General features: G+C 32.1%; 1 protein-coding gene across 1 annotated transcript in view; it reads right to left on the reverse strand.

Moving 5' to 3' along the window:
• LOC114334819 (uncharacterized) overlaps positions 1-13739 on the reverse strand; it is a 33377-nt gene extending 19638 nt beyond the window's left edge. The window contains exons 1-2 of the mRNA XM_028284916.2: positions 13635-13739; positions 5063-5634 (exon numbers count right to left, since the gene is read on the reverse strand). Of these exons, the coding sequence (XP_028140717.1) occupies positions 5063-5590 (528 nt within the window). The 5' untranslated portion in view covers positions 5591-5634; positions 13635-13739. The remainder of the gene's footprint in view (positions 1-5062; positions 5635-13634) is intronic.
• Between the last annotated feature and the right edge of the window lie 895 nt (positions 13740-14634).

Below are 14634 nucleotides of genomic sequence, written 5' to 3' on the forward strand. Positions count from 1 at the left end.
AATGTATTCATTTTTTTCGAATCCTGAGAAAACTAATAAATATTTTTGAAAAATTTAAATGCAGAATAAAATATTACACTATCATTGAGGGCAGAAAGTCACTGAAAACTTCTATGTGTATTTTAATAAGGTACGGGGATGAAAATAAAAGAGAAAATTTAGTATGATTTTTAATTGCAAATATTTCAGTCAAAAGAAACTTTTTATTTAGGTATTGTAAAGGACTTTCGGCTTTCTGAAAATATTGAGAATATTGAAAATAAACTGAGAATATCTGAGCGCAAAATACAAAATACATTTGGACCAACTCAATGCAGCGATGATTCACGGAGAATTAAAATGAACCATGAGCTGGATAACCTAATAGCCCAGTAAATGAACGGGAAATTCGGCGATATTGTGTAATTTTCAGGGGCAACTCCGAATTGCATGAAAATTTGGATTTAGGTTCTACTTACCCTCCACTTTCCCGTTGTGCCGTTGTGCCGTTGGTTGCTTTTACTTGGGGGGTGACTGTCACCCCTGCTCGGGGGTGAAAAAACATACGTTCAAGATAAGACCGGAAATGGATAAATTGACTGATTTTAAGCAACTTTTGTTCGATAAAGTTTTTTACTTAAGTCAATACTTTTCGAGTTATTTGCCATTGAAAATATTGATTTTTCGACAAAAAAACTACGTTTTCAGACGGTTTTTCGCAAATAACTCAAAAAGTAAATATTTTATCGAAAAAAATATCCTCAGCAAAAGTGTAGCTTATAAAAAAACCCATAAAAATGGTGTATCAGTAAAGTCTATCAATCAAATAAAAACAAAGTTGTAGCTCATGAAAAATACGTTCTTATTCGTCTAATTCCAAATCGAATATTTCAAGGTGAAATCACCGAAAAATTAAGCACTTTTCGGGAAAAACCCATTTAAACTTTTTTAAAGTGTTTGTAAAAAGCTTTGTTTTAATTGTTAGCAAAAGTTTTAGCATTAAAAATAAGCGAGTTACGCTCAAAATAAAGTTGGCCCTCTTTTTTTGTAAAAAATCATGAAAAACTCGCCGTGTTTAGCTCCACAAATGAAATTAATCGCTACCGCTTTAGAAAAAATTTACTTACCTATCTATTTTTTATATGATCTGTCAGTCTCGCCGGTTTAAAGTGTTTAATTTTGGAAGGGTTACAATTGAGAAAGCTTTAATGGGTGACTAATCACGAGTGTATGCAAATTTTGAACAGCCATACAATTTTTGTCTTACGGAGAAACAAAATGAAACTAGCATATTTATAATAGCAAAACCTACATTTTTTTACTCTTTAAGATTTTTCTTACCGATAATACTTTTTAAGTAATTTTGAAAAAATTAAATTTTTCAAAAATTTTTAGAAATTTTTTTTTTAATATAAAACCAAATGTTTTCAAAAATAAGCACTTCAAACCAATCAAACTTACAGCTCATATAAACAATACACATACAGTTAAAATAGATGGTAAATCCAAACGATTAATTTCATTTAGGGTGCTAAATAGAGGGAGGTTTACACGATTTTTTTTACCAAAAAAAGGGGGCAACCAACCATACCACCATTAAAAAAAGAGCAGGGCGGATGGTTAAAAACACCAAAGGAAAAAGCAGAGACATTTGCAAACCACCTAAGAACTGTGTTCATTCCCAATGAAACAACTGACCCCAACCAAGAGGAAACAATAAACCAAGCACTTGAAGAATCATACCAGCTAGAATTACCAGAAAAAAGATTCAAAAAAAGTGAAATAAAGGCCACAATAAGATTCAATACCAACCCTAAAAAAGCTCCAGGGTACGACCTAATCACAGGACAAATATTACAAGAACTGCCGGAAATAGGATATACATATTTAACACAATTATTCAATTCAATCATGAAAATCAGCTATTTCCCGCCACAATGGAAAGTTGCCGAAATAACACCCATTTTAAAACGAGGCAAACCACCTGAAAGGGTAGAATCATACCGGCCCATCAGTCTACTACCCGTGCTATCCAAAGTGTTCGAAAAACTTTTATTAACAAGACTAACACCTCTCCTAGAAGACGAGGGAATAATTCCAACTCACCAATTTGGATTCAGGCAGAAACATTCTACCATTCAACAAGTACATCGACTAGTAAACAGAATCCATAAAGACCTCGAAGCATCCAGATATTGCTCCGCCCTATTCATAGACATAGGACAAGCGTTTGACAAGGTATGGCACCAGGGGTTGCTCTATAAGCTGAGGAGTTGTTTGCCTCTAAATTATTACACACTACTAAAGTCATACCTTACAAATAGACGCTTTAGAGTCAAATACGACAATGAAATATCAGAACTTCAACCCATAACAGCGGGTGTCCCCCAGGGAAGTGTTCTGGGTCCTGTCCTGTACCTACTCTATACTGCCGACCTTCCAACATCACCTGCCACAACAACAGCTACATTTGCAGATGATACTGCGATCTTATGCTCCAACAAGAATCCAAACATCGCATCAGAACTATTACAAAATAACATAACTGAAGTCGAAAAATGGTTACAAAAATGGAGAATTAAACCAAATGAGCAAAAGTCAATACATGTAACATTTACAACCCGTAGAGGAACCTGTCCACCTGTATGTATTAACCGCAAACAAATACCACAGAAAGACGATGTAAAGTACCTTGGGATTCACCTGGATAGAAAACTGACCTGGAAAAAACACATATTTTCCAAACGAAAACAATTGGGCCATAAAGTGAGAGACATATACTGGCTAATAGGAAAACAATCCCAGTTATCAACACAAAATAAATTACTCCTATACAAAGCGGTGTTGAAGCCAATTTGGACCTATGGGGTAGAACTATGGGGAACAGCCGCAAATTCTAATATTGAAATAATACAAAGGTTCCAATCCAAAATACTAAGGATGATTTTAAATATACCTTGGTACATCACCAACAACGCCGTACATCGAATAAAAAAATACAAGGACCGATTGCGGGAACACCCAAACCACCTAGCAAGAAACTTGATGCAGATGTGTGCAGTGCGCAGGTTAAAACGTAAAGTGACCAGTGATTTAGTGTGAGCTAAAAAAAAAAGTGTAGTACTTATTTATGTTTTCCCAGAACCAATAATAGTTTAGTAGACTAACATTAAGAGCGGCATATTAATGGGTATGTTCGCCACATGTCAATAGTTTAGCCGACATAAATATTATTTAATGCTTATTACTTTGTAAAAAACGGCAGATTGTAATAAATTGGGATGTCAATAAAAAAAAAAAAAAAAAAAAAAAAAAAGTCAATACTTTTCGAGTTATTTGCCATTGAAAATATTGATTTTTCGACAAAAAAAACTACGTTTTCAGACGGTTTTTCGCAAATAACTCAAAAAGTAAATATTTTATCGAAAAAAATATCCTCAGCAAAAGTGTAGCTTATAAAAAAACCCATAAAAATGGTGTATCAGTAAAGTCTATCAATCAAATAAAAACAAAGTTGTAGCTCATGAAAAATACGTTCTTATTCGTCTAATTCCAAATCGAATATTTCAAGGTGAAATCACCGAAAAATTAAGCACTTTTCGGGAAAAACCCATTTAAACTTTTTTAAAGTGTTTGTAAAAAGCTTTGTTTTAATTGTTAGCAAAAGTTTTAGCATTAAAAATAAGCGAGTTACGCTCAAAATAAAGTTGGCCCTCTTTTTTTGTAAAAAATCATGAAAAACTCGCCGTGTTTAGCTCCACAAATGAAATTAATCGCTACCGCTTTAGAAACAATTTACTTACCTATCTATTTTTTATATGATCTGTCAGTCTCGCCGGTTTAAAGTGTTTAATTTTGGAAGGGTTACAATTGAGAAAGCTTTAATGGGTGACTAATCACGAGTGTATGCAAATTTTGAACAGCCATACAATTTTTGTCTTACGGAGAAACAAAATGAAACTAGCATATTTATAATAGCAAAACCTACATTTTTTTACTCTTTAAGATTTTTCTTATCGATAATACTTTTTAAGTAATTTTGAAAAAATTAAATTTTTCAAAAATTTTTAGAAATTTTTTTTTTAATATAAAACCAAATGTTTTCAAAAATAAGCACTTCAAACCAATCAAACTTACAGCTCATATAAACAATACACATACAGTTAAAATAGATGGTAAATCCAAACGATTAATTTCATTTAGGGTGCTAAATAGAGGGAGGTTTACACGATTTTTTTTACCAAAAAAAGGGGGCCAACTTTTTTTTCAGTGTAACTCGTTTATTTTTAATGCTGTAAACTTTTGTAAAAAACAAATAATAAGCTTTTTTTCGATACTTTAAAAATGTTAATAAGGTTTTCCCGAAAAACGCTTCTTTCTTCGGTGATTTCGCAATGAATTATTCGATTTGGAATTAGACGAATAAGAACATATTTTTCATGAGCTACAACTTTGCTTTTACTCAATTTATAGACTTTACTGGTACACCATTTCTTTCGTTTTTTTATAGGCTACACTTTTGGTAAAAATATTTTTTTCGATAAAATATTTACTTTTTGAGTTATTTGAGAAAAACGGTCTGAAAACGTAGTTTTTTTTATCACAAAATCAACATTTTAAATCGCGAATAACTCAAAAAGTATTGACTTACGTAAAAAACTTTATAGAACAATAAAATAAGTCAATTTATCCATTTCCGGCCTTATTTTAAACACGCGTTTTTCACCCCCCGAGAAGGGGTAAATGTCACCCCCCCCCAAGTAAAAGCAATCAACGCGACAAATTCAACTTTGAAGTGGAGGGTAAGTAGAACCTAAATCCAAATTTTCATGCAATTCGGAGTTGCCCCTGGAAATTACACTCCAAAACGGTCATTTATTGGGCTATAAAGCAGAGCGCAGATATTGTAAGATTTCGGTCACCTAGAAAGAATGCCAGATAATCGAGCTGTAAAAGTAATCAAGAAATGGAAGCCCCAAAGAAATAAAACAAGAGGAAGCTCCCGTAAAGGATCGATTGACGACTTAGAGGGGGATCTTAAAACCATGAACATCAGGTAGTTTTACTGTAAATATTGACTTACCAACTGTAGCCCGTTCATGCATCTTGGTATACACTGTGTACTAGTTATAACAAATGGTAGCTGTACATCTGGTCCAATTATGTAAAAAAATATATCTAGCTCATTCATTTTTACCATGAGAGAATTCAACTTTGCTCTATCATAATTTAATGGATTCGTTTCATCTAAGGTGGTAAAAAATATCAGTTGCAAGGTAACCAAGCCTTTCATCTCTGCTGCTTCTTCTAAATGGTGAACACCCAAAGATACGGCATCTATCCAATCTGACTGACCTGGTTCGGCATTTTCTACTATATCAAATATTTCATTAGGATTAAAGTCTTCTTCTTCACTTGTGTAAATATGTGGGTAGTTAAAATCGTTATTAGTTTCTGCCGTGTTTACCAAAATGAGGCGGTACATACTTTTGCAGTCGCTATATTTCTTAAAACAACAAAATTTCATAAGTCCATTGAGTAACTCACTTTTTTTCGGCGATGCTACGTCAAACAAGACTATTCCTAAATCTTTTTTTGTTGGTGGTGCCATATTGATTGATCTTTTGACGAATCTATTAATGCTAATTAGGTACACTAAAAAATAGTTAAAAGACTGATGTTTTTACACACTTGAATGAATGAAGGAAGTGAAAAAATAATATAGGGCAGTCAATGAGGATATTTGGCTCCGAATTCCATCCTACTACATCGATTTACTTGATATTTTCATAGTAAGTAGGGAATAGCTCAAGAAACAAAGTATACCCTATGCTGATGTGCGCTTGTATCTTGGGGATGGTTCCCACCGCTTCTCGGGGGTGAAAACTGTTTTGGTTAAAATAGCTACGGAAAAGGCTAGAGAACCTAATTTTAAGCAAAAACTGTTCTATGATTAATTTTTGAAAACTCAATACTTTTTGAGTTATATGTGGTTGAAAATTGGTTATTTTCATTGAAAATTTTTTTCGGACGGATTTTTGCGAATACTTTAAAAACTATGCATCTAACAAAAAAACTATATAAAATATTTCTGTAGGTTATAAAAAAACAAAGAGATTCGTTCCTTCATAAATCTTCTAGTTAAAATACAAAGAAGGATATATGGTAGGTAAGAAGAGTTTGTTTTTTTGCTGCATGCTCAAATCGTTGTATCAACTTGAAATAACAGAGAAACTGTCGATTTTAGGTATATAACGATACTAACATCTTTTGTAGTGCTTGAAAAGACCTTTAAAATGAGCAATACTAATTGTCGATTACATGCAAACTAAGCGAGATATTCTGCTAAAAAGTTAATGACTAATGTATTTTAAGAAGAAATGAGGAGTATATTTTAACCCCTCATCCATCAGAATTTAAATACATCGTTTTCCTTGTACAATACTTTTTATTATAGTGTTATTTTCATGTTCAAAAAGTTGGGCTGGATTAAAATGAATAGTTTTTGAGAAAAAAGAATGTGTGTGTACTTTGTACGCACGTAAGAAGTTATACTTCTATTATATTATAATCTAACTTCATATTATGATTTCAACGAAATCAATATACCTATCTACTTTAAACAGTTTTACAAGTTTTACTTCTAAATATGGTTTCAACGAAATAAATATACTTTCGGACAGTTTATTTGTATTTTATTTAAAGATTAAATTAATTTTAACTTACTACTTTCCAAATATTTTTAGTAAAACAATACCAAAAATTAAAAAAAGATTAGAAAACACCAGGATTCGAACCGGGGTCCTCTTGATCTCCAGTCCAACGCTCTACCACTGAGCTATACGCTTTTGATTATCCGGGCTACAAGATTTCTCAGACATAGTGACAAACAGACGAAGTGAAATATAAAATACTTTAAATATTACTTATTATCTTATTCCCGAGGTAGACAAGTCCAAATACACAAACATTATAATAATAGTTATTTATGATATAAATGTTAAAAGTACAATTTTAAGGCACCTATGTGAAAGTTTCGTGTGAAAGATTCGCTTCGCTCATTCTGCAATTCACATGAGTGCCTTAAACATGTACTTTTTAACACGTACCTATATCATACAATATTTTTTCTACAAACGTCTTATATATCAACAATTATAATTTATTCATTCTCAATTACAGGACAATACCTACAAAAACTTTTACTTCAACTTGACTGACATTCCATTTTTATATTTTTCTTGACATTACATCAAAACTGCCTATACTGTCAATACGTAAATCAGAATAACATCTACTTTTATTTTTGTATATTCTAACAAATTTTAATAGTTTTTTTCTACAAACATGTTAAAAATGCAATACAGTTTAAATTAAATTTTAAAAATCCTTTTAAACCACCTTTTTCAAATTGCGAAAGTTGTTATTAATACCTATTAATGTTAATAAATGAAATATAAATATTTTGACGTTACACAATTTGACAATTCACTTTTAACTGCAGTGCCTTAAAATTTTTAAAGCACCGGTGCTTTAAAGTAGCATTTTTAACGCTCCTATGGAGTGCGATAAATTGCATTTTTAATACGTTTGTAGAAAAATATAACACTAATATATTCTTTCCACACCTTTTCTGGACTGATAAATACATAAATTAAAACATTTAGTTACGAACTCCATACTGCCTGTGTGCGCATGCGCGCAGATTAATAAAATTTCACCCTGAACGAAATCGCGCCTAAAGAAGTATAACTTCAAAAATAAGATCAAATTATAGAGCGCATTTTTAAATTTTCTTAAAAATCTTCCTTTTCCTCCATGTAACTCGAAAAAGATAAGAGATACGAAAAGAAGATACCACACAAAAATGTAGGGCTTTTTCAGATAAAAATTTCATTTTTGACTTTACCGGCGATAGAGGGTGATTTTTTTAAATGTTAAAACCTATCAGCCCGGCGCATGCGCATTATAACTTTGTTCTGATTGGATGTTCAAATGACATGTCAAAAATTATCCGATATGGCAGCTGTGGTTTGGAGGTAAAGGTAAAGGTAAACAAATGTATAATATATTAGTTTTATTGTTGTGAGGACAGAAACAAAAAAGTTTATAATATTGTAGTGACTTTTAAATAGTTTTTAAAAGCAACAGGTACGTAATAATTGTTAATGTATCATGGGTATAAACCTACCTATTTGATCTGCCAAAATACATAGTATGTAATACTTTTATTTATATAATTTGATTACCATCAAAATTTCTATCAATATTCACCTAATATATTGTTTTTTTACTCTATGTTTTGTTGTATTTTTTCAATTCTAAATCATTTCAATTCAAAATTAAAATAATTTGATCAATTTTCAAAATATCAAAATATCACAAGTTTAATCCGTTTAGTTAGTCGATCTTCGTAAATAATGACACATAGTGTCCGTGGCTAAGCGGAGAAGGCGAATGAATTCCAATACCAACCGCTCTTATCAGCGCTGGTTCGAGTCCCAATAGAAACTTTCTTTTTTGTTTTTTTTTAATACATTTTATGATTGTAAGTATATTTATTATATACAGTAGAACGTCAATAATCCGGATTAATTGGGACCGGACCCCATCCGGATTATCAAATTATCCGGATTATCGAAATTACCTCAAAAAAGGCCAGTATACACATTAAAGTACAACAAACGTTTTAAAATTTTATGTTTTCTCTTGTACAGTAAAGTGTCTAGAGGTGAAATTAATCAAAACATTTTTTTATGTTTAAACACTGTATTGTAATTAATTTATAATAGCACCATGTGTACAGTAAAAACATCAGACACTATTTGGGCTTTTAAAAAATGTGTAAAATATTTTTAAACTGCGGTAGAGGTTCGTTTTTCGCAGCGAAGTTCTTAATTTATTTTAAAAGAATCAGATATTTTTGCTAGATACAAATCCGGATTATTGACGGTCCGGATTTTTGACGTACGGATTATCGACGTTCTACTGTAATTGTATTTTTAGAAAATACGTATTTAGTTAAAAAAAATTTCGACAATTAATGTTCAGACATCATTTGTGGCTTGTTTAATGTGTTTGTGTGTGTTTTATTCTTTTATTATTTTAATTTTTGGCACTATTCTCATAAAAATATTTGAGAAGTAGTAAGTATAAATTAGTTTAATATTTAAACAAAATATAAATAAAAAGTATATTAATTTCGTTTAAATCATATAATAGAAGTATAACTTCTTACGTGCGTACAAAGTACACACACATTCTTTTTATTTTTCATTATTGTATCTCTTATCATTTTCAAGTTACATGGAGAAAAAGGAGGATTTTTAAGAAAATTTAAAAATGCGCTCTATAATTTGATCTTTTTTTTTCAAAAACCATTTACATATTAGAAACCCGTCCAACTTTTTGAACATAGAAATAACACTATAATAAAAGGTATTGTAGAAGGAAAACCATGCATTTACATTTTGGTGGATGGGGGTTAAAATTACTTCTCATTTTTTCTTAAAATACATTAGTTATCAATTTTGTTTGCAGCATATCTCGCTTAGTTTTAATGTAATGGACCTTTAGTATAGCTCATTTTAAAAGGTCTTTTCAAGCACTACAAAAGGTAATAGTGGCACTATACACCTAAAATCGACCGTTTCTCTGTTATTTCAAGTTGAATACACCAATTTGAGAATGTACCAAAAAACAAACTTTTTTCACCTACCATATCTCTTTTTGTATTATAACTAGAAGATTTATGAAGGCAAGTATCTCTTTGTTTTTTTATAACCTAGAAAAATGTTTAATATAGTTTTTTTAGTTAGATGCATAGTTTTTAAGGTATTCGCAAAAACCGTTCGAAAAGGTATTATGTTTCAATGAAAATGGCCAATTTTCAACCATGAATATTTCAAAAAGTATTGAGTTTCCAAAAAAAAATTACAGAACAGTTTTTGCTCAGAATTAGGTTCTCTAGCGAATTCCGTGGTAATTTGAACCAAAAAATTTTCCACGCCTAATAAGGGGGTGGGAACCACCCCCAAGATAAAAGCACACATCGGCATAGGGTAGACTTTGAATTAGGAGATAAGTAGAGGCTATTCCCAAAATTTCATTAAAATCCATGCAGTAGGATAGAATTATTCGGTGGTAATATCCTATTCTTGCTCCCATTGACTGGCGTAGTATGTCAAAGTGTGTAAATAATATATTTCCTTAGGCTTTCAACATAAACGTCATCATTCGAGCTAATGTTACAATAAAAAAGAAGTATTGTAAGAAAAAGAAGTAGGTACAAAGCTCTTTTTTTACTTATGTCAATTAGTAAAAGGTACAACATCAAAGGTTGGGGAACAAGGAAGGAGTATCCACGAAATCAATAGTGCCACATCAACTACAAATTTTTTGTACATTGTGCAAACTTACACATTTTTTGTGCATGGGCAGCACAAAGATTTTTATTTCACAGGTTAATTTCAAAATATGCAATATTTTTGCCTGTGAGTGTATATGTATATATACAGGGTGTCCCGAAAAGATTGGTCATAAATTATACCACAGATTCTGGGGTCAAAAATAGGTTGATTGAACCTCACTTACCTTAGTACAAATGTGCACATAAAAAAGTTACAGCCCTTTGAAGTTACAAAATGAAAATAAATTTTTTCCAATCTATCGAAAACTATTAGAGATTTTTTAGTGAAAATACTCATGTGACATTCTTATAGCAGGAGCATCTTAAAAAAAATTATAGTGAAATTTGTGCACCCCTAAAAAATTTTATGGGGGTTTTGTTCCCTTAAACCCACCTAAACTTTTGTGTATGTTCCTATTAAATTATTATTGTAGTACTATTAGTTAAACACAATGTTTCTAAAACATTTTTCCCTTTTAGTATTTTCTTGAAAAGCCAGTTTGTATCGAGATATTTTGAATATTTGTCAAATCCACCACATATTTGTATATGATTAAACACGAGTATAGAGACCTGGGCCTAGATTCCGTGCACTGTAGATATCTACAGTCGCTTTCTGTCATGGCAATTGTCATGAAAATATTTGAATTTTTAGTTTTAATTCAAATATTTTCTTGTTTTACTAAGTGTCACTTCAGCATCAATTAGAGTATAACCTAGCAAAACTAGAAAATAATTCAATTAAAGCTAAAAATTCAAATATTTTCATGACAATTGACATCGATAGAAGGCGACTGTAGATATCTACACTGCCGTCCTAAGCCAAAAGGGCGTATCTCAAAATTTTTCGATTTTTATATTATGGTTCTTAAGGACCCCAAATACAATGTTTAACCTATTTCCTAAGCGAAAAAGACGCATTTTAACTCCAGAGTGCCTAAAAATTTTTAATTAAATTAGACGCATCTATACGAGTACTTGTAATAAAAAACCGATAAATCGCAATAACTCAACAACTTAAAATATTGAGATGCGTCTTTTTGGCTTAGGACGGCAGTACAGTGCACGGAATCCAGGCCCTGGTAATAATATAAAAATTTATTTATAATTTACATTTTTAGGTATATTTTGAACCATATTAATCAAGAAGTCACATCTCGATAAAAGGTTTTAAAAATACTGTGTTAAAATAATGCTATTACCGCAATAATACTTTAATTGGAACGTACACAAACATTTGGGGGGTTTAAAGGAATGAAACCCCCATAAATTTTTTATGTAAAGGTGCCTTATCGAAAAAATACTAAGAGGCAAAACTAATGGTACCACAATAATAATTTAATTGGAACATACACAAAAGTTTGGGGGGCTTTAAGAGAACAAAACCCCATAAAATTTTTATGGGGTGTACAAATTTCACTGTTGTTTTTTTTTAAGATTTTCCTGCCGTAAGAATGCCACATGTCCATTTTCAATAAAAAAATCTCTAAGAGTTTTCGATATATGAAAAAAAATCAATTTTCATTTTATAACTTCAAAGGGCTATAACTTTTTTGTGTGCACTATTGTATATAGGTAAGTGAGGTTCAATCAACCTATCTTTGACCTCAGAATCTGTGGTATAATTTAAGACCAATCAACCAATCTTTTCGGGACACCCTGTATATCGCTTAAACACCACTTAATTTTATGATATAATAATAAATCCACTTAAGTAAATAATTACTGTTGCTTCATAGATCTACAAAAGGCATTCGACTGCGTTAAGCTGAATGACGTAATTCACCAGTTATATAAACGAAACATACCATCAGATATTATCAAGACTATCGAAAACATATACAGCAGGAATAACACGCAGGCCAGAATTAATAACAAATTAACACAGCCGATACCAGTGGAAAGGGGAATGTCAAGGAGACTCATTGAACCCGCTGCTGTTTAACTTCATCATGGATGAAATTATTTATAAAGTCAAAAGCCTGAGTATAGGCTACAGAATGGGTGAAGAAATTATCTCTATAGTATGCTATGCAGATGATGCCATACTTATTGCAGAGAGTGAAGATGACCTTCAGAAACTTTTATCTCAATTTAATATAACAACAAGAAAGTTCAAGATGATAATATCACCAAATAAAACAAAAAGTATGGTAATCTCTAAAGATCCAATAAGATGCAAGCTGGAAGTGGACAGCAAAAAAATCCAGCAAGAAAGAAGTATCAGCTACCTGTGAGTGCTAATGCACAGTTATGGAGACACAGAAGCGGAAGTTGCTCAACAAGTAAACGAAGCAACATAAAAACAGGATGTCTTAAACACACTATCTGGCGCAACACACATCTACGAACAGAAACAAAGGCCAAGATCTATAGGACAGTAGTTAGGCCAATTATGACACACTGCGGAAACAAGACCACCACAAGGACAAAAAGACTGATGAAAACGTGTGAAATGAAAATAGTCTGAGATATCACAGGAAAATCATTATGGGATAGACAACGTAGCACAGACCTCAGGCAAAGCTGTAATATAGAGAATATAAATGACTGGACACTGAAAAGAAAAAAAATAATCGTATAGCCATATGAGCAGAATGTGAGAAGGAAGACTAGTAAAGATAGCACGAAACAGATCACCAAATGGCCGAAGGAGTATAGGAAGTTCAAGGAAGAGATAGAGTGACAACCTGGATATATGATCAGGAGGCATCCAAAGATGGAACAGGCGCGAGCCTATTAAGGAAGCAGGAAGAAGAAGAAGAAGTAAATACTTGATTAGTTTTACATACATGACTGAAACAGTGTAGACATTTACTCAATATGTAATCAAAAATTTCGCTTACACTTACAAATCATACACCTACAGTTAATTTCTGTACCATAATAGATATTCTGCAAACAAAAACTACTCGAATTCAGTCGGCGCCCCTATGACTGAATTAGTATAGTTTTTATAACATAATTCCCGGCACATGCACACTACAAAATATTATAAACTATTTACTTATTACTGTAAATGTTAGTGTGGAGTAGATTGTGTAAATACAGAAAAAAATATTCCTCAACGTAGAACTTAGTACTTTTTACTGGTAAGTTAAAAAAAGAGTTTTGTACTTCTTTTTCTTACAACATTCCTTTGTGGAAAGCGCTCAGCTAAGGAAATAGATTATTTACACACTTTGATATATGTACTATTTTTTCGCTTCCTTCAACAATAAAAAATATTCAAATTTCAAATAAATACCTTTTAACGGAATTCTGGAAGCGGCGTGGTGTGATCAATATCTATGGCGGCAGCAAGTTACAAAATCGAAAATCTGGTAACCCCAGATGGTAACCACTTGTTACACAATCAATAACAATGACAAATTGTGACAGATGACATAAACTGAAGGTGCTGATGCTGACACCAAACGAATATCGTAAAAACTAAATTTCGACGTGTCTACTCAACCTAATTGCGGGAACTATCAAATATGAAAAATAGCATTGTCGTAATTTTTCAATGCGTTTGATCTCTGGTTAATTATAGGCCATTCCAACATGCTGTCAATTTTAATTCAATCAGACAGCGGAGAGGAAAACATAAATGTTAATCTATCAGTTCTTAATGTGTTTTAGATCATTTTAGGCGATTGACTTCTGCAAAGTTTGCTCTATTTTGGGCTTTTCTTATTAGACTTTGAAAGTCTAATCATGTCCATTCTTTGATGTTGCGCAGCCAGGTCATTTGTCGTCTACCCGGGCCGCGTCTTCCTTCTATTTGCTCTTCTATAATAAGTTGAAGGAAGTTATACCTGTCGTGTCTAAATATGTGTCCAAGATAAGATGTTTTACGTTTATTGACAATTTCTGTGAGTTCACGTTCTCTATTCATACGCCTTAAAACTTATTCGTTTCTAACGCGGTCGTTCCATGGAATTTTGTTGCAGCAATCCATATATTTCACTGTTCCACATGATGTTACCGAGGTATTCGATTTTGGCTGTTTTTATTGAGGTTCTTCTTCTTCTATTTGTATAGACATGACACTGTCTGTTTTTTCAATGTCCCTCTAGTAAGTTGTCGTTTTCGAGTCTTCCCACTTCGTCTTCCTATTGGGGAACCGTCTCTCGCTGTTCTTCTATTTGTTGTCATTCGGCTTATGTTGTCATTATTTTTTTCTTTTTCTTACCCAGTTATTAATGTTGTCCACCTTGCATCTCCGTCGTATATCAGCAGTGGGAGCACGCAAAATAGAATTC

Source organism: Diabrotica virgifera, chromosome 9 (genome assembly GCF_917563875.1).
Source record: "Diabrotica virgifera virgifera chromosome 9, PGI_DIABVI_V3a".
In the NCBI taxonomy this organism is placed as follows: domain Eukaryota; kingdom Metazoa; phylum Arthropoda; class Insecta; order Coleoptera; family Chrysomelidae; genus Diabrotica; species Diabrotica virgifera.